General features: G+C 37.5%; 1 protein-coding gene across 7 annotated transcripts; it reads left to right on the top strand.

Annotated features, from left to right (window-relative positions):
* The first annotated feature begins 1,242 nt into the window (after nt 1-1,242).
* LOC113640637 (protein FAM227A-like) lies at nt 1,243-17,015 on the top strand. Of its 7 annotated transcripts, none has more exons than XM_027143198.2 (17): nt 1,243-1,340; nt 1,710-1,861; nt 2,715-2,797; nt 5,137-5,182; nt 5,505-5,572; nt 5,927-6,067; nt 7,401-7,499; nt 7,882-7,986; nt 8,266-8,392; nt 9,579-9,683; nt 11,249-11,340; nt 11,506-11,587; nt 12,677-12,756; nt 13,667-13,824; nt 15,238-15,390; nt 15,633-15,705; nt 15,987-17,009. In XM_027143198.2, exons 2-17 carry the CDS (start codon nt 1,720-1,722, stop codon nt 16,056-16,058), a joined length of 1,626 nt encoding a protein of 541 aa, XP_026998999.1. In that variant the 5' UTR covers nt 1,243-1,340; nt 1,710-1,719; the 3' UTR covers nt 16,059-17,009. The 7 variants fall into 7 exon arrangements, with proteins under 7 accessions (XP_026998999.1, XP_047662361.1, XP_047662362.1 ...); XM_047806405.1 differs by having other exon boundaries at nt 1,246-1,371; nt 5,930-6,067; nt 15,987-17,013; XM_047806406.1 differs by having other exon boundaries at nt 1,246-1,371; nt 11,509-11,587; nt 15,987-17,013.
* Nucleotides 17,016-18,665: the final 1,650 nt, after the last annotated feature.

Raw genomic sequence — 18,665 nt, 5'->3', positions numbered from 1 at the left:
TACGGGCCAAATCGCGTCCCATATTGATTTGATACGGGACGATTCCGTATTTCACGGGACGGGTGGCAACCCTAGGTAGGAGTGTATTATGAAGTATTCTGTGAAAGTAGTTTCATGCAAAAAAAAAAAAAAAATACCCTACATCTTGATCACAGTTTTGAAAATTCAAACATTTTTGCCCACAGCAATCACAAAATAAATGTCAAATTATAGAACCAAACGTACGGGGACACCTGACCATCTCACCCTTACTGAAACCGTTGCTACAAAATTGGAAGCACACCATCTTTGTGTTTTCTTTTCAATTTAATTATAAAAATAAGTATTATAATCAGAAATAAACAAATTATAGCTTAATCAAAATGAGCCTGTGTAAACATGATTGAAAACAAGTTTCTTTGCATGTCCTGACCAAACATAATTCAGTGTCCTTCAGGATCAAGGATCCTACCTCCCAGAAACATGCCTCTAGTATATGCTAAGTAATTCCTTTAAATAGGTATTTCTGGGTAATTCCTCTAGTGTGTGATGGCATCCAATTTGTAAAGTATTCCCTCTTCGCATCCAGTGCTCCTGGGATCCAACCGAGGCACTCTGCTCAATTAAACAGGCCACTTTATTATGTCCTTATGAATAGCACACATTTCTTCATAAACTCTACACTGCTGATCTTGTGTAAGAAATGTAAATGCCAGCTAAAGATGAGTATTTTATAAGATCTGTTGCATTTAGCAGTAGTCTACTTAGATCCAGTGGCTGAAAGTTAAAAGTGCAATTCAGAATATACCGTCTACATTCATACAGTAAATGTTAGCAAACGACTGGCTTTCTGTAGTACGTAAAGCAGAGAGACTTCCGAACATCCAGATCATCCAAAATGTTTTTCTAAAATGAGGAAAAATGTGAAAAACATAACTTTAAACAATAAAAATATATTTCAGTGTGACAAAAGAAAGATCCATCCAAAGGACATGTTGCATGCTGACTGGCATCTCTAGATTATTTGCTATGGGGCACTATGATGGGTAGAAATTTCCTTTAAAGGACTTTGGCCTCAATGGCTTACCACAACCGTGAGCACTTTTTTCACATTTTAATACACATTTATTTACTTATTTATATTTGTTTGTTTATTTGTCTATTTTATTATTTGCTCACTGCTTAACCTAAGTCTTGGTTTGACTAAAATCGGTTTAAAAGTCAACCAGAACGCTATACTGTCTGCCCCTTACAAAATGGCGGCGCCGTTGTCTCTAGTTGCCATAGTAACAAACTCCGCGTGGCACAAACATTTAGTCGAGCATATAATAAAGCAAGGGAACGTCGGGGAAAGCGCCCAGGTATTAATCTTGAAATGTTGGCTTCTTTCATGTGAGTTAAATTGACTCAAACAATCTGTGGTGCTTACTGTTTGTGACACTGTTCGATGAAATTAGAGATGAAATTGTCAGCGCTCAGATTATTTTTCAGAGAATGGGTCTATATGCCAAAAGGGTCAAAACGTCTAAATTAACCTTACAGTTTCAAACTTAACTTCTTTGTTATCCATATGACAAACTAAACTAACAGTTGAATACATGTGTGTGCGTGTGTGTACAATTTGGCACTCTGTCATTCTGCTTTAGTTTTCTAACTGCTCATGAATTGATATATGTTTATAGATAAACGTAGATTTAAATACTTTGTTTTCTTTATTCTCTTTGCTTTAGGTACTACAGTATGTTTGAAGCACCGAATGTAGAAGTTGATGTAAACAGGTTGTGTGTGCCTGTCATGGTGTGGCACGAGGATGACAGAGAGAACCCCATGACCGTAAAGCAGGACTGTAAGAGACTTCAGGAGTTATCACATGCCCCTATCTGTATCCTTAAGGAAATTAAATTAGGATAAAAGTATGAAGTGGGTGCCATGAGCTCTAGTGTAAGTGTTGCCGTGGTCCTGGATGTTTGTAGTTTAGCACAGATTAGGGCTGAACTTACATTCAAGGTTATTGTCGTTCTAAAGCTTGTATTTAACCACAGGTAGAGGAAGGTTCACAGTAGTAATTTAGGGGTTATAAAACCCTCTTCAGGAGCAGGATTTGCAGTGTTCACCCCACATTGCAGTGCCAAACACATACAGTGTGAAATGATGTAGTGTTATAACGTTACAGCTACAGTAGATGCTAATTGAATAGATACCCAATCAGAAATTGAACAGCGTGTTCCTCATCACATGAATCACATATCACAACTGCTGCAAAGTAACAAAACCAGCTTGGTAACGTCGAGCAGCAAAAGACTAAACTTCACAGAAGTGCGTGTCGTATCAAGAGGTAAATACCTGATCCAAAAATTTGTGAATGCTGGATATCAACAACCACCTGGTGAACTAAGCAACAAAAATAAAAATGCCAATGAATAATAAGGATTAATTGCTAACCCCGGGTAAAGTATGAACAGTGTGAATCATAAAACAAGACAACTCAGGATTAGGTTTACTCAGAGGTAAGAATTATCCAGTGTTATGTATTTCATGTGTGAAAAATGGTTGTTGTAGTTAAGTGGTTAAGGTCAGAAGGATGTTTCCAATTTGTTTGCAGTTTTTTGGGACTGTCTCAGTTGTGGGGCACAATTTAATAAGTCCTGAGGTTAGTCCTGTGCTGGACTTCATCCTTCAAAAACCCAAGTTTGTTTCCCCATTGCTTTGATTTTCCTCAACCCAGTATGTATTAGCATGTTTGGTTGGGACCATGGAGAGTCTAAGTGAGGAAATTTCCCACCTACCTTTGCTGCAAAGACACAGCAGCCCTGTGCAGGTAACTCAACCTTTGTTTACATCTACCTATAAAGGTTACTGTAAAGATCAATATTCTACTATAGTAGAATTAGCAATGGGTTTAACCACATCTTCTTTAATAGGAACACCTGTAGAGTTGCTCATGTATGCAGTGAGCCAATCAAGTTGCAGCAGCACAATCCATAAAATGAGGCAGATGGAGGTCAAGAGCTTATTGTCAAAATATCAAAATGAGGGGACCTCTGTGACTTTAACTATGGCATTGTTGTTGTTAACACATCTCCCAGGTCTCACACACAACAGTCTCAACAGTGAGTAGTTTACTTAGAATGGTGCGAATAACCAAAAACATCCTTTGAGCGGGGTAAAGGGAGGCTGAAACTGGACTGGAAGTATATAGTAACACAAATAAGCAATTAAAACGACTGTGGTGAGCAGACAAGCATCTCAGAACACACAACACATCAAACCCATTTGGTGGATAGGCAAAAACAGCAGACGACCACTCATTAGGGACCACTCCTCTGAGCCAAGATCAAGACTCTGATAAGAGGCTAACGGACAAAAACGTATAAAACCAGGTTTTGAGTTTGTAAATTGGAATTTCCCCCTGTCAAATGCGGTAAACAATTTTCACCCAAATGCCAGACAAAGCCTTAATTCTGCAACAAAATAGTGTTTTTGCCATTGCTTTTTTTTTTTTTGCTATCTAAAGTCATGCAACTCACTCAGTAGTTAGAACCATCATAAAAGAGAGTAATGATGATATGCTTTAAATTATGTGATTTGAGTTATCAGTAATACTAGACTCTCTGTGAAACAATCCATCTTGTGCTTATTATAGAAAATTAACATTCTCTGATTCTCTGACCAGGCTGTGGTATAATTGTTGTAATCAACACATATTCTCTGTTTAAAAATTATTTGATTATCATCTGGGTTTGACTTCATAGCTCATGCCACATGTACTGCTTAAAATTCCAGCCGTACACTCCGACACCACACTGATGCTAAGAATTTCAGAAAGTAGCAGTCCAGCAGATATGGGTGTAGATCTGGTGTTAGTAATAATAATAATAATAATAATAATAATAATAATAATAATAATAATAATAATAGTTATAGTAATCACCGAATTCACCACTGTCCATTGTCCAAACACAGCCATCTTGAATGAAACCACCAATCTTGCATATTTTGCCTAATATTATGACTCTGTACTCTGTGCGATTGCTTAGACAACAGTTTTAACTTGTCTCTGAATATATCGCTCACAGAGTCTGGGTGTATGGACCTGTAAAATGCTGCTTGCAAATTCCAAAGAACTAGTTTACATGAGCTGGTTAAACTGTCCAGTGATATTGCAATGATTAAATGATTAAAGTACCACTGACATCAATACCATGGCACACACCATTCCCAATGATACAGAACCACCAATCATCCTCACTCTGTATGCTGCAGCAGAGCTGGGAAAAAAGAACTACCCAAAGTGAGCACATAAACAATGGCACAGAATGCCAATCACGCCTGACTTTGTTTAGAAACCCAGCAACAAACAGCGCAAACAGAATGTCAAAGGAGCAAAGCTAAGTAAACTTGCCAAAAGTGTTCAGGCACCACACTCAGTTTGTGTGAGAAGGACACACACTGTGCATGGAAGCGCAAGTCCAGAGGAATTCTGCTGATCAAGCTCAGGCCTGTTGGAACCTGGCAGCTCTGCCATGGGACTTCGAAGGTCACTGGCATGATGCTAGCTTGACCATAACATTGCTCCACTAAGTACAGAGTTACCACTGAGCATAAATGTATTAATTCACATAATAAATAGTATGAAACATACACTATCATCAAACAATTTTATCATTTTGTCATTCTTAAACGATCGTTTGCAATCATTATTATAAGTAAATCTTCTTGGAATATCATAGTGGGAATACTTCTTAGAGAACCCTATTTTGCCTCACAGAAAACTTATCAACTTAACAATACCATTTAATATTAGAATGTTTGCCTACAGGTCTGTTGACTTATGAAATGTTTTACACCTGAGATAAAACTACTAAAAAGATTACAGTTTATTGTTCACATTGCAAAACTACATCAATTGTTAAAATGATGTAAAAATAAAATAAGGTCAACAGAAATGCTTGTAGTGACACCTTTTAGGATGAAGCAGTTCTTTTCTCTGTGATTATAGTGAAGGATTTGAAGACTGTGTTGGACAAATGGTGAATATCGGGATATCTGGTCTGTCCTCGCAAAGACCAGTTTCTTATTTAATTCTAGGTGAATTTAAAACCTTACCTGAAACTTCTATATTTGATCTATGTTATTATCCACGGTTGTGTGTTTCAGAGCAGTCATGAGAATACAGTCGGCCACCTGGAGTCTACGGCTAATGGCAAGTATGAAGAACTAAAATGTGATAATTATATAAATATCTTTTATTTAGCCTAAAATTGGTTTCATGGTTTCATATTTTTGCTGATATTAACTAATAATCAACTGGGAATCAAAGAATGCTTCTGATGTCAATGGAGATAGATAGATAGATAGATAGATAGATAGATAGATAGATAGATAGATAGATAGATAGATAGATAGATAGATAGATAGATAGATCGATCGATCGATCGATCAATCGATCGATCATTCTACAGAAAGTAAAAATTTGTCTCTGTTCTTACAGGATATTATTGTGTGTGTGTGTGTTATCACTACAGAGAAGAGAGAGAAGCCCCGCAGTATCCTCTGCTCAAATTCGTGCAAGAGTCACACGGTCACTGAGAAGGTTAGAGGATTATGAGCCCCAGGCTCCGTATCAGCATGTGTCTGTATGTGTGAGGGTGTGTGTGAGAGTGTGTGTGAGGGTCTATCTAAATGTATGATGCATTTATTGAAATAAGTAGGGTAATAAATTGTAATGAATAATGTTTTTATTCATTACACTCACACTCATTCATTAATTCCTGCTTTTTTTCTTTTTGTTACAACTGCACCATTGTGTATGAATGATTTGATATCTCAGGTCTGAAAGTCTTATTTAAAGGGACTGTTACAAAAATGTGTGTGTGTGTGTGTGTGTGTGTGTGTGTGTGTGTGTGTGTGTGTGTGTGTGTGTGTGTGTGTGTGTGTGTGTGTGTAGAAGATGATGGACATACCCAAGATGGTGGAGCTGTACCAGTGTCCACAGTTTGGTGATGTTCCAGTACCTCTGCCACACAATACAGCATATAGTGCCATCGTCACAAGTGTCATACAGGCACAGCGCCACCTAGTGCACAAGGTACTTCTGTAATTATAGGATTTCATAAATTATATGTGGAAAGAATAAAACCATAATAAATGAATACTAAAATCATCAGTGATTATATAGTGCAGTAAAGTAGTATTATATAGGGATTGGAATAATCCAACAGTTTTTCGTACAATAATTAATGTAACCTTTTTAAAGACAGTAGCAAAAAAAATTGTTGTAAAATATTTATTCATTTGAATAAAAATGTTTTTTAATGAAATAAATAATAAAAAAATAATAAAGAAAAAAATTATTATATTGCCTTAAGTGGGGTACAGCGGATTAGTAATGAGCATGTTTGCCTCGTAGGTTATGGGGATGATTCCTGTCTCCACCCTGTGTGTGTGTGTGTGTGTGTGTGTGTGTGTGTGTGTGTGTGTGTGTGTGTGTGTGTGTGTGTGTGTGTGTGTGTGTGTGTGTGTGTGTGTGGTGTGTGTGTGTGTGATATTTACATGTTCTCCATTTGCTTCAGTGGTTTTCCTCCGGTACGCCAGCATCTTCTGTCCAAATACATGCACATTTGTCTGACTGGCATCTCTATATTGTCTGTACTGTGTCTCAGTAATTGTGCCCTACAATAGTCTGGCAACCCTTCTAGGGTGTCCAGTACATAATAGACAGGTGATATATTTTAGTTTTTACCAAATCACCACGCTCTGTGGCATGTCCAAAAATGCCAAGCAGGACCGAGTTCATCTGGAATATGGAGAAAGATGACAGCAAGAGAAAACTTTTAAAGCGGCTTCATTATTGGTGCACTGAATGCAGGAGCTTCAGTCACAAAGCCTTGTCAGCTGGCTGAGTTTCAAAAGAAACAGTGAAATCTGTATTTAGATCTACATCAAATACGTCAGTAGATAGACGACTGCACATGTGAGATTTTAGTGGTGGAAGCACCAAAGGAAAAAGCGCAATCGACCTGAGATTAATTATAATTGTATGAGGAAACATTTCTGTCCTGTTGTCAGTGGTCTAATCCAGGATGACCGTTCATACATCCACAGGCACGGGGGCACACTGAATGATGACATATTAGACAAAATATCCTACTGCAGCATAATGTTAGTGGTTTATCCATTTCAGATGTCCTCATCACTGTGTTTTTAATGCAGTAGTAAAATGTCACATCAAAAAGAATCTTCAAAAAGTTTTTACCAATGGCAGCAATTTCTGTTTATATTGCTCACTTGATGTGTGTGTGTGTATGTGTGTGTGTGTGTGTGTGTGTGTGTGTGTGTGTGTGTGTGTGTGTGTGTGTGTGTGTGTGTGTGTGTGTGTGTGTGTGTGTGTGTGTGTGTGTGTATAAAATTGTATTTTATAGCCCAGGTTAAAGACTGTCTTCCATAACATCCTCTCTTCCCCCACTGTGGAAAGCTTCGTCATCAATTCGTTCTGGTGGCTCTTCCTGGAGAACTTTCAGGTAAGTTTTTTTTTTTTTTTTTTTTTAATTTATTGGCTGAGAAAAGTTTGCAAGTATATTTTTAGGTCAAGGTTTTAATTTAAGGCAAGCGTGAGAAGTCAATTTTATGGCTTCTAGATTCTATGATTGGATAAGCATCAGCAATATGGTAATAAATCTTTCCCCACATGCGTGTCAGAGCTAGAGGAGGCACCAGGGGACAGATTTCCAGCACTTTAGCTTTCTGCACCATCACCTGCGGCACTGTTTAGGACCAAAATTATCATTCTGAGTGACAGCCTATCTCAATTTTTCTTATATTCTCTCTCTCTCTCTCTCTCTCTCTCTCTCTCTCTCTCTCTCTCTCTCTCTCTCTCTCTCTCTCTCTCTCTCTCTCTCTCAGCCGGACAGGAAAGCACAGGATCGACTGTTCGGCCGGATTGCAGAGAATTACATCAGCATTCTGACCCAGAGCTTGTCCTCTAACAGTGGCACTATCTTTCTTCAGGTAGTCTACACTACTGTACTGAGCAAACATGAAAAACCTTTACAGTGTGCTGGGATCTTAATGTTGAGATATATTAAACATATATTGAGATATAACAAAAACACATACAGTATTGATGATTGTGTTACACTTGCAGCACATTCTGGTGATGTTACAAGTCAAGAAGTCAAGAGTCAAGAAGCTTTTTATTGTCATTTCAACCATATATAGCTGTTGCAGTTAGGTAGATATTTGGATAATCCTGAGATTTGAGATGCTTTGTGGTGTTTGTTTCATTAGGATTTGCCCAGCATACTGAGTCAGGTGCTGTTCTGCTGCTTCTCCTGCTGCTTCCCACAGTCCTGCTGTTTCTGTGATCCAACCTTCCTCACAGCTCTGTGCTCCACCGTTTACCAGTGGACCGGAGGTGAAACTTGTTTGTTTCCAGAATGATTTTATTTCATTAACTTTATTTGACATGCTGTGCAATTTATTTTTCAAAATGTTAAAAATTCAACATATTCTACTAAAGCTAACGGCATCACATTAGGTGCATTTGACGTCATTTGGCATCACCTGGAAAGCGGCTTGTACTTACATAAGAAAGAAAGAACGAAAGAAGGTTAGGGTTGGGAGATTGAGTTAACTGTGCCCTCTTTTGTTAGTGATTTCAGACAAAGTGTAAATAAGCAGTGGGTAATTTAGCATCAAGGAGTGAGTGGCTGAGGTGAAGGTGCAGAGGTGCTGGTGGCTGTAGTCGTTAAAGGAAGGTGATGTGGCAAGGCAACGTGGCGGGCTCAGCTGAGCAGTCTCCTTCACATCACCAATTCTGCAAAAAAGAAAGAGAGAAGCACAGCACATTAGTCGTTTATTCGAAGCACACCCCGTTTATTGCCCCCACTGCTGAGCCTGGTTCCCTTCAGGATTCTTCATCTACAGGGTGATTAGTTGGTGGATGCTCCTGATTGGTCCAACAGGTTTTGGCGTGCTTTTGGTCGCTCCACCTTGCAGCCACAATCAGATGCGCTGGCCATGGTGCTGAAGTCTGTGGACGTGGATGCCACCGCCACAATGTATGTTATTTGGGATGAAGTTTGTAGAACTCTTTGAATTACTTTAAATAATAAATTAATTAAATATGTTTTCATTTGTTACAAAGAAAAAAGACATCAGATGCACTTGTCATGTTTATTGTAGTGTTATATCTTGTCTTTCCAAGCAGCTGAATGGCTACTGAATATACAGTTTAAATAATCAAATGAAAAAAAAAATGTTTTAAATGTTAATAAAGACATTTGATGTAAATAAAAACATTTGATCACATTTTTATTTTCACGGTATATCAGTGACAGAAGAGCAGAGAGAACCGAGCCGTGCTGCTGATTTACTCACTTCGCTTAATTCTAAAATAGTTTCGAAGCAATAAATCAGGCTCAGAGTTTTCATGGATGTTGAAAGGAAATGAAAAGAGTCACTGCCGTGTGAACTGTCGCACTGAGTATTGGAGTTCACAAGTATTTAGGTCAAAGGAGCTGTTATAGAATCTAGTGCTGTTTTGTCTCTACAGAGTATTGCATTTTGGTGTCAGTCTCTCACTCTTTCTGTCTCTCTAGGGCTCTGTCCTGCTCCTGAAGTCTATAAGCAATGGGACTTTGAAGCTCTGGAGGCAAATGAGTCCAGTAACATTTTGCTAAGAGAAAAAAAGAAGAAGGAGAATGGTATGTGATTTGCTCAAACATGCTTCACCCCTGCTACTATGCTATGCTACTATGCTATGCTACTGGCTCAAACATGTTTCTGTAAACCCCTGGAGTCTGCCTGGATCTGAGATAAAGGGAGAGTTTTTCAGTGGCGAGAGTGTGGCGTTTATTAAATGAAAAGTTTAAATTAAATTAAAGTTTAAATCATTAGTTCAACCTCGACTAATGAATGAGACTGAAGGATTTATTGTTTTATATGCATACGTGTCGAGTCTCACATAGAATGAACGGATATGATACACCGTGTCATTACACCCCTAATGGCTGGACATAGTTATACTTTATACTGTAATTCGTATTACGGTACAGATGAATAGGAGGTTCCTAAAAAAAAAATCAAGAAAAGAAATTCCAAAACTTGCAATCTATCCATCCAAGCCACACTAAGGTTTCTCTAACAAACATCTTTCCATTTGCACTTAAATGAGTAAATAACAGTGTTGTGATAATTGCCCTTGATTTAGCAAATACACAAAATAACTTCTACTTTCAGCTTTTCCCATTAGGGGTACCACAGCGAATCATCTGTTTCCACCTAACTATATCCTCTGCATCCTCTTCTCTTGCACCAATTACCTTAATGATCTCTTTTAACACATCCATATATCTCCTCATTGGTCTTCCTCTTGACCTCTTACCTGGCAGCTCTATCTCCAACATCATTCTACCAATAGAACCATCTCTGTACATGTCCAAACTCAATCTATCCTCTCTGACCTTTTCCCCAAAACAGCCAACCTGAGCTGTCCCTCTGATGTGCTCGTTCCTAATCCTGTCCATCCTCATCACTCCTAAAGAGAACCTTAACATCCTCATCGCTGCTACCTCTATCTCTGTCTCATGTAACCCCACTGTTCTACTTCCCTCCCTCTTATTCATACACATGTATTCTGTCTTACTACAACTGACTTTTGAGTGCTGAGTGCATGAAATGTCAGGACCTTGATTGGATGTTCTCTGCTGAAACATTAAGGGGTGTTCTGGCAAGCGTGTTGTGTGTCACGTGTTCTCCTCACTACTCACCTGCTAATAATTGACTATTATTAATTATTTCTATTATTAATTATTTATTACTTTTCTTTTCCTGTCTTTTCCTGTTCTGCTCAGTTTGTTATTTTCTGTGTTTACTTTGCCCTGTCATGTTTTTGTGTTATTTTTTCGCCCTGTCTATGTTTTTGTTTTGTTAATAAATCGTGTTTTTGTTATCCTTTCATTTGCTCCTGGTCTTATCCTTGTAGACACCCATTTGCTGACATCGACGTTCCACACTGTATAAGTTAAATAAGTTTATCCTCCTGGATGCTTGAAGTATATACTTCTTGTTGGAATTTTCAGTGTCAACACACTACTCAGTGTCAACAGGATTAAGTCGATAGAAAAAAAAGAGATTTTTATTAATGTTATGAATCGAATAAACACATGGATTGTTGTATATATTTCTAAATGTATTATCAGTAGGACACCCATGACAAGCCAGTCACAGAATCACCCACAGTATGTGTATCTATTTTTTTTTTTAACAGACTCATCGCTAACTTCTATCGACAGTGTGTTTTCTAGCATCTTCTTGACTGAAACCTCCAGCAGCCACACAGCTGTTAAAAAGAAGAGAATGGTTAGTGTACACACACACACACACACACACAGAGAGAGAGAGAGAGAGAGAGAGAGAGAGAGAGAGAGAGAGAGAGAGAGAGAGAGAGAGAGAGAGAGAGAGTACCAAACACCACAGAATACTGTGTAAGTGGTAAGTGAGTGAATAAAAAAACCTGTGTTTCAGAAGAGTCTGTGTGACGTGAGTCAGGCCGATGCATTGAACTCCAAGAACAAGATCACTATGACCTGCAGAAACACCAGCAAAGGTGAGAGCAATGCGTGCACACACACACACACACACACACACACACACACACACACACACACACACACACACACACACACACACACACACAAACACAGACATGTACAGCTGCTATTCTGCAAGACAGGCCATGCATTATTGCCAATTAGGATTGAGTTCAATTCAATTTATTTGTACAGCACTTTTAATAATTGACATTGACATGTGGAAAAGTTTATCTCTATTTATCTCTAACATCTATCCCTCAATGGTGGCAAGGAGAAACTCCCTGAGTTGATGTGAGGAAGAAATCCTAAGAGAAACCAGACACAGAAGGGAACCTCATCCTCGTTTGGGTGACACTGGACTGTAAATAATGAAAATGAAAAGAATGTGTCTTTCTGTCTAAACAGTTTAGAATCGAGTGGAATTGTGCTACTTAGGTACTAATAGGTCAGTGGAAGTCACTTCATTACATACTTAACACTAATTCCTTCCTGCTGAAATCTTCATATGTTCACTGATGAAGACTCGAGCTCAAATCTGACCGAATCCAATGGACGCGATATAAGAAAACTAGCAAATCAGCAATATTTTATTAGGCATTAATACTGATGTGGCCTGATGTACACACAACTCAACACACAAGTGAGATCACGCAGCATCCCGCAGGCATGCGTCTTAGAATTTTAATCCTTTTGTTGTGTTTCACACAATATCCACCAGATGTCGCACGGAACAACATACTGTAGCTCAACATGCAATAACTCACTGCTCATGACTTCACCTTGGCAATGATTTGTCTCGAATTGAAATCTATATGAATTTAAACTTTAAATATGCCTAAGATTATAGATTATAACATTAATTATTAAACACGGAGTTAACAATATTCTCTGATAACTTGTTAACATTTAACACCATGATGTCAACAAAAATAATATATATATTTTTTAAATCAATAATTAATTTAATTAGTCACTGGAAGGTCTTCACAAACATAATAATTTGTTTCTGTGTGTGTCTCTTCTGCGTGTTGTTCTTTATGTGCTTGATGTTTATGGATTTTCTTGATCTTTAGTCACATCGACACAAACATTTTGTGTTTCAGTGGAGAAAACAGCAGCTTCACAAAACAACCCAGGCTGTGATCTGAAAGGTGACCACAGAAACACCACATCAGACCAAGAGGTAATGCCAGTATTCCTAATGTGCAGTGTTCAGAATAGAAAAAGTACTAAATATCTATTATTATATCATTCTCTAATCCCTATTCTCCAAATATCACCTGTTTTTACATAACCTCTTTCTCTCTCTCTCTTAATTTAGATTATCAGTGTTAATGCTGCACTGTTAATACTTTTTTTTTAAATCAATTTTTAAATCTTTGCCTTCTGCAGTTAATGAAACATACTGTAATCAATGGCGAGATCAGTGAGCTTGTGTTAGGAGCTACAAGGACAGTTCCCTACCAGATCAACAGAGGGTGCTGTTAGGCATTTCTTCATAGTCGGCTTTTAATTTTTTTCTTCCCCACCTGAGTTGTTTTGCCCTTCCAACCGTTCAGCTCAATGTTTTGCCCTATGGCAAAAATATACACTATATATATATATATATATATATATATATATATATATATATATATATATATATATATATATATAATCCTTTTTGTATCTGTCGTTGTCTGTCATTGTTTTGTGTTTGCACGGTACGCTGGATGTGTTTCCAGATTCCGATGCCATTGTTGGTGGTGTTGTTATTGTAATTAAAATTAATTATGCAATCTTTAAATCACGTTATTAGGTAATTATCAGACTTTAAATCACAGATAAAGCTCCTCAATAACCATTTATTTATATCTTGTTTGACTCCGCATTGATGAAATACCAGTGATGTGGAACTAGCCTTGTTTTCATTCAGAGATTACAGGAAATTATAGAAATTGTTTTTGTTTTTTTTAATCCTACTTCACTCTATCTCTCTCCAGTCTGTAGTTGTATTGTAGCAGGCTTATGAAATGCAGTATTACCAATTAATGATTAAAAATATGTAGATACGTATGTAGAACAACGATAAAAATCTTTCTCCCTCTGTGCAGTCTCATGCAGTGGATGGACACATGGAGGTGAAGCACTGTGTGTTTAATGTGTGGGGAAACTCACCTCTGGTGCAGCACTACATGAACACAATGCATCTGCAAAGCAACATAGGTTACAATGTTCTAGTGAGGAGAACCCAAATCCAAGCTCTGCATCAATATCCTCATATATATATATATATATATATATATATATATATATATATATATATATAATATAGGATACCAAGATACTAGGATGCACACATTTATGTACACATAAAAAATTAGAAAGAGAAAGCTGAACAAACTCCGGGTTGTGTCGCAAGTGGTGGACAGCAAGTATTCTTACTCTGGTGGGAAAATTGAAACTTATACTACACAATTTCGTTGTCAGCATTGTCAGAAAACCTCACACATACTCACACCATCACTCTGAGTACCTTCATCGTCAAAATACACACACTCTATAAAAAGATGCCATTATTATTCCCACACATTACATTACAGCATCGTCAAATTAATTTATCATATATCCCAGCTTTAGAGGCTGGGGTATGATCACCACAGCTTGACAGAGCGTAATAGACACTCGAAACCTCATTACACACTCGCACTATAAACATACACACTCTCAATTCTTTAATACACACTGAATCCAACATTTTAAACACCTTAATGCATGCTCACAATGTCATTAGATTGACTTAACACACTCATTACACACACACTGTTAAAATACACACACTCAAAACCTCATTGCACACACACTGTTAAAATACACACTCAACACATTAATACACACTTAAAACTTCATTACACACTCATACTAACAGACTGAACATCTTAATGCACGCTCATGTTGTCAGTAGACACATTCAGCACCTTAATACACACTCAGAACCTCATTACACTCTTACACTGTTACAACACAAACTTTCTACAGGCTAATACACACTCAAAACCTCCCAATACACTCACACTTACACTCTCTGTCAATACACACAGTATTAAAATACAAACTCCTAACACTGTAATCGACAATCAAAATCTGATTACATACTCGCACTGTAAAAACGCAAACCCTTAATACACACAGCTCAGTAAATGCTTACATTATCAACACATACTCAACACAAAACCTCCCAATACACTCAATCTGTTATTAGACTCATTCAGCACCATAATAAATACTCAAATCCTCAATATGCTGAACCCTTACACTATCAGTACACACACTCTCAACATTCTTCACACATTATACTGCACTACACACACACACTGGCAACATACACACTCTTAACATTCTCAAAACCTCACTGCTACCATCTTAGTAGACCTGAACACCTCATACACATCTGTCAACACACACTTAATTCTCAGACTCACAATATACACTGTGTAACACATAACTGTGTTTCAAATACAGACATGCGTCTACTTATCAACCAATCACAGTGTTAGGTTTACTGAGCATCATTTTATCAATTTTATCAGTGATGCTTAGGCTGTTGCATCGCTTGTGACGTGTATGCATAGTGTGCTGCATGTCTGAATTCCAGCTGTCTCCCCATCTTCCTTAACTCGCTCACAGCAAACTCACCAACTTACCGAGATGTTCTGAGGCAAACACGTCAGCGTTCCTCCTGCCAGTGGAAGGAGCTGCGCTCTCTCTGGGCACAACACTCTCGGGAAATAAGCATCATGCAGAAGAAACGGGAAGACGAACAAAATCAGCTTCTCAGGTTAGAAATGGAGAGTTAAAGCTAAATATCTCACACTTATACTCTGGAAAACCTGCACATCTTTATACAATCATTAAGGAAGAAAGAAGAAGCAGTAGAAGCCTGTCAGGATCTTGCCCTGCCATAATGAATAAGAGCTGTCAGTGAATTCGAACTCAAAAGAAAATACCGTATCAGATTATTAATGCAGTTGAATCCAGGCTGCCATGTACTGTATTCTTTACTTTTCAATTTCTTTTCAGAAAACACAAGAAAATCCTGTCTCAGAGACCTGTGGTACATAAACTCTGCCAACTGCTTGTGCCACCAAACAAGGTTAGCTTTATTTGAGTTAAAAATGTAAACGCTGATTCGCAGAGTTGTGAAATCAATCAAACTTTTAATCTTTAGTCAAATACAATGTGACAAAAATGGTAACTATTATTACTGGATTTCTTGATCCATTGTTGTTATAGTTGCTACCTTCTCTCCATATGTGTGTGTGTGTGTGTGTGTGTGTGTGTGTGTGTGTGTGTGTGTGTGTGTGTGTGTGTGTGTGTGTGTGTGTGTGTGTGTGTGTGTGTGTGTGTGTGTGTGTGTGTGTGTGTGTGTTTCAGGGAGAAGAGGAAAGCAAAACACGCTCTGAGAGATTGCTTGCATTTAGAACCATAATAGCTGGAATTGAATAAAACATGTTACATCCACTATAGGTGCACAGTACATTTAAAGGAGAAATGAGCAAAATCTACATCTCTTGTCTTTAATCAACATGGTTTCATGGATAAATCCCTAGATTCTAGGTTTTCTTCACTTCACTTCCTTTCACTTCCAATGCTCGTGGATATTCATTGAATGGACTTTGAGGTTTATATGAAAATTAAGCAGCATCAGTAGGACTGTACTACTTTGGACAACCACTAGATGTCAGTATAAGCTTTGACATTAATGTACCTGTTTTCTTTACTGCTCTGCTCTCTTCACAGACTGATACAGAGACAAAAAGTAATAAACTTTAACAAAAAAACAAACAAAAAACAAACCCTTACTTGATCTGTTTTATAGTTTTGTGCCATTTTGTTCAGCACCCAGGCGACTCAGGAAAACCTTGAATATTTTTGGACTACTTTTTCAAAAACAGGAAAAATAAGAAAATAAAAATAATGTTCTTCATCTTGCGAGTCTATATTGCAGACTATATAACAAAGGCCATTGTGGCCATACAGGTTGTTTCATCAGACAATGGACACGTCTACAAAAAGTCGCATCTTTGTCCCCTAGCACACATGCAAACTGTAGTCATTTATCTGGGCATTTTTTTTAGCTGATTTTACCAAAAAAGTGTTTGCTAAAACTGTCTGCTAAAACCACAGATTAAAAAATACGTTTTTATGACTTCAGCCAAAATGTATGTAAACGTCTGGCTTCACCTGGAGGTCTTTCACTAAACCGTTGCCTCAGTTGTATAGAATTTCAAAACATGCTGTAGCATGAACAGAGGAACTGTGGCAGATTCTCCAAGTAGCTCAGAAAACATTACCAACCAAAAAAAAACCACCCAATTTCCTTATAATATTTCACAAAATGTATTTATTTATTCATTCATTCATTCATTCATTCATTTATTTATTTATGCTGCAACAACCAGATATTTACTTTATGTGACTGTTTATTGGTTGTTAGTCTTTAGAGTATTTTTTAGTGCTGCAATATTTATTTTCATTAAAAAAGTTTTCTTTTAGTTTTAAAACCTTCTCTGAGCTCATGTAGTGTTTTTTTTTCTTTTCTTTTCTTTTTTTGCTTTACAATAAAGGTGAACCCCTCCACCCCTTCTCAAAAAGATTTCTTTTAATACTTCTACAGTAGAACTGTCAGGATTTTTCAGTTATGTAATTCTGACAGAGCCTAACAGCAGTCGTTTGTTCTTTCTTTCTTTCTTTCTTTCTTTCTTTCTTTCTTTCTTTCTTTCTTTCTTTCTTTCTTTCTTTCTTTCTTTCTTTCTTTCTTTCTTTCTTTTTCTTTCTTTCTTTCTTTCTTTCTTTCTTTCTTTCTTTCTTTCTTTCTTTCTTTCTCTTACCCTGACTCTTCCTGAAGTCTTAGGGAGGAATAATTAAGGGATATACATTTTTTATCCTACCAGTGAGGTCAAGGCTTTTACACAGCTTTAAGTGAAGCTCTGTGAATAAAAAAATAATAATAAAAAAAAGCTGATGTGAATAACCAGCACCACTGCTGAATTTAGACTGAAGAGGAAGTACTGTCTCGGAATGAGAGAGAGAGTGGAATGTCTTCCCCAGTGCTTCAACTGCAAATACAATGCAGCCATTTTTGAAGTGCTGCCTGCTTGAAAAATGGTAAGATTCTTTTCTTCTTTTACTCAATGAAACGTTTCCAACATGTGGAAGAAACTGAAATGTGGAATACTTGTGTTCACATTGGACTACCATTGGTATTATAACCCCTAATTCATCTCATGGAAGCAGAGAGATGTGCCTCAGTTGTTTCTGTGTTGAAAATACCTCAAAATACCTCACGTTCGCATTGAAGTTTTTTGTGTTGTGATGAACTGGGCTGTTAATGAAGCAGTGAATGTCTTGAAATATAGATTAAAAGCAGAGTCTCCACATCACAGCACAGGTTAGGGAAAGTTACTAGATCAATCTGTATTTAATAATGCAGTAGAATTGCAACACAATTTTAAAATCCTAGCGTTATGCTATTGGATGCTGAATAAAAGTTGTATAGAATTATACCAATGTTAACCATGGTTAACATTTATTGCCTTTGTGCTGGACTGTTTATTCATCATCTGTAATCATCTTTAGTAAACCTGGTCAGGATCCCAGGAATATGGGATGAAAGGGAGAATACTGTTTGCATGTTACATTGACCACTTTTGAGGTTTTCTCAGGGTTCTCCTCCCTAGTCCAAAGACATGTGTTGGAGGATGATTGGCATTGTAAAATTGTGATTATGCCCTGCATAGGGCATGCCCTGAGTTCCCAGGGCTCCACACTCCTCTACTAGAGAATATGGATGGATGTTCATTAACTAGGTACTTTCCTATAGGCATTATATAAGTGTAAATACTTTGAATATTGGTTGGGGATGTTCTTTTCTTGACATAGGTTTGCATGCTTTAGGCAAATTAGGGATGTGCAATACTACTGGATTTCTTTTTAATCTAATACTGATGCTAAAACTTTGCTAGGTTTTCTTCTGTATATAGTAAGTATGACGTTGCCCTCTTTGCTTAGGAAGATGGTCTGTAAGACATATCCTCAGTATTTGCCCAAAAG

Source organism: Tachysurus fulvidraco, chromosome 22, assembly GCF_022655615.1.
Source record: "Tachysurus fulvidraco isolate hzauxx_2018 chromosome 22, HZAU_PFXX_2.0, whole genome shotgun sequence".
Lineage (NCBI taxonomy): Eukaryota > Metazoa > Chordata > Actinopteri > Siluriformes > Bagridae > Tachysurus > Tachysurus fulvidraco.
The sequence above is the reverse complement of the archived record's forward strand: the minus strand, read 5'-3'. Positions and strand labels throughout refer to the sequence as shown.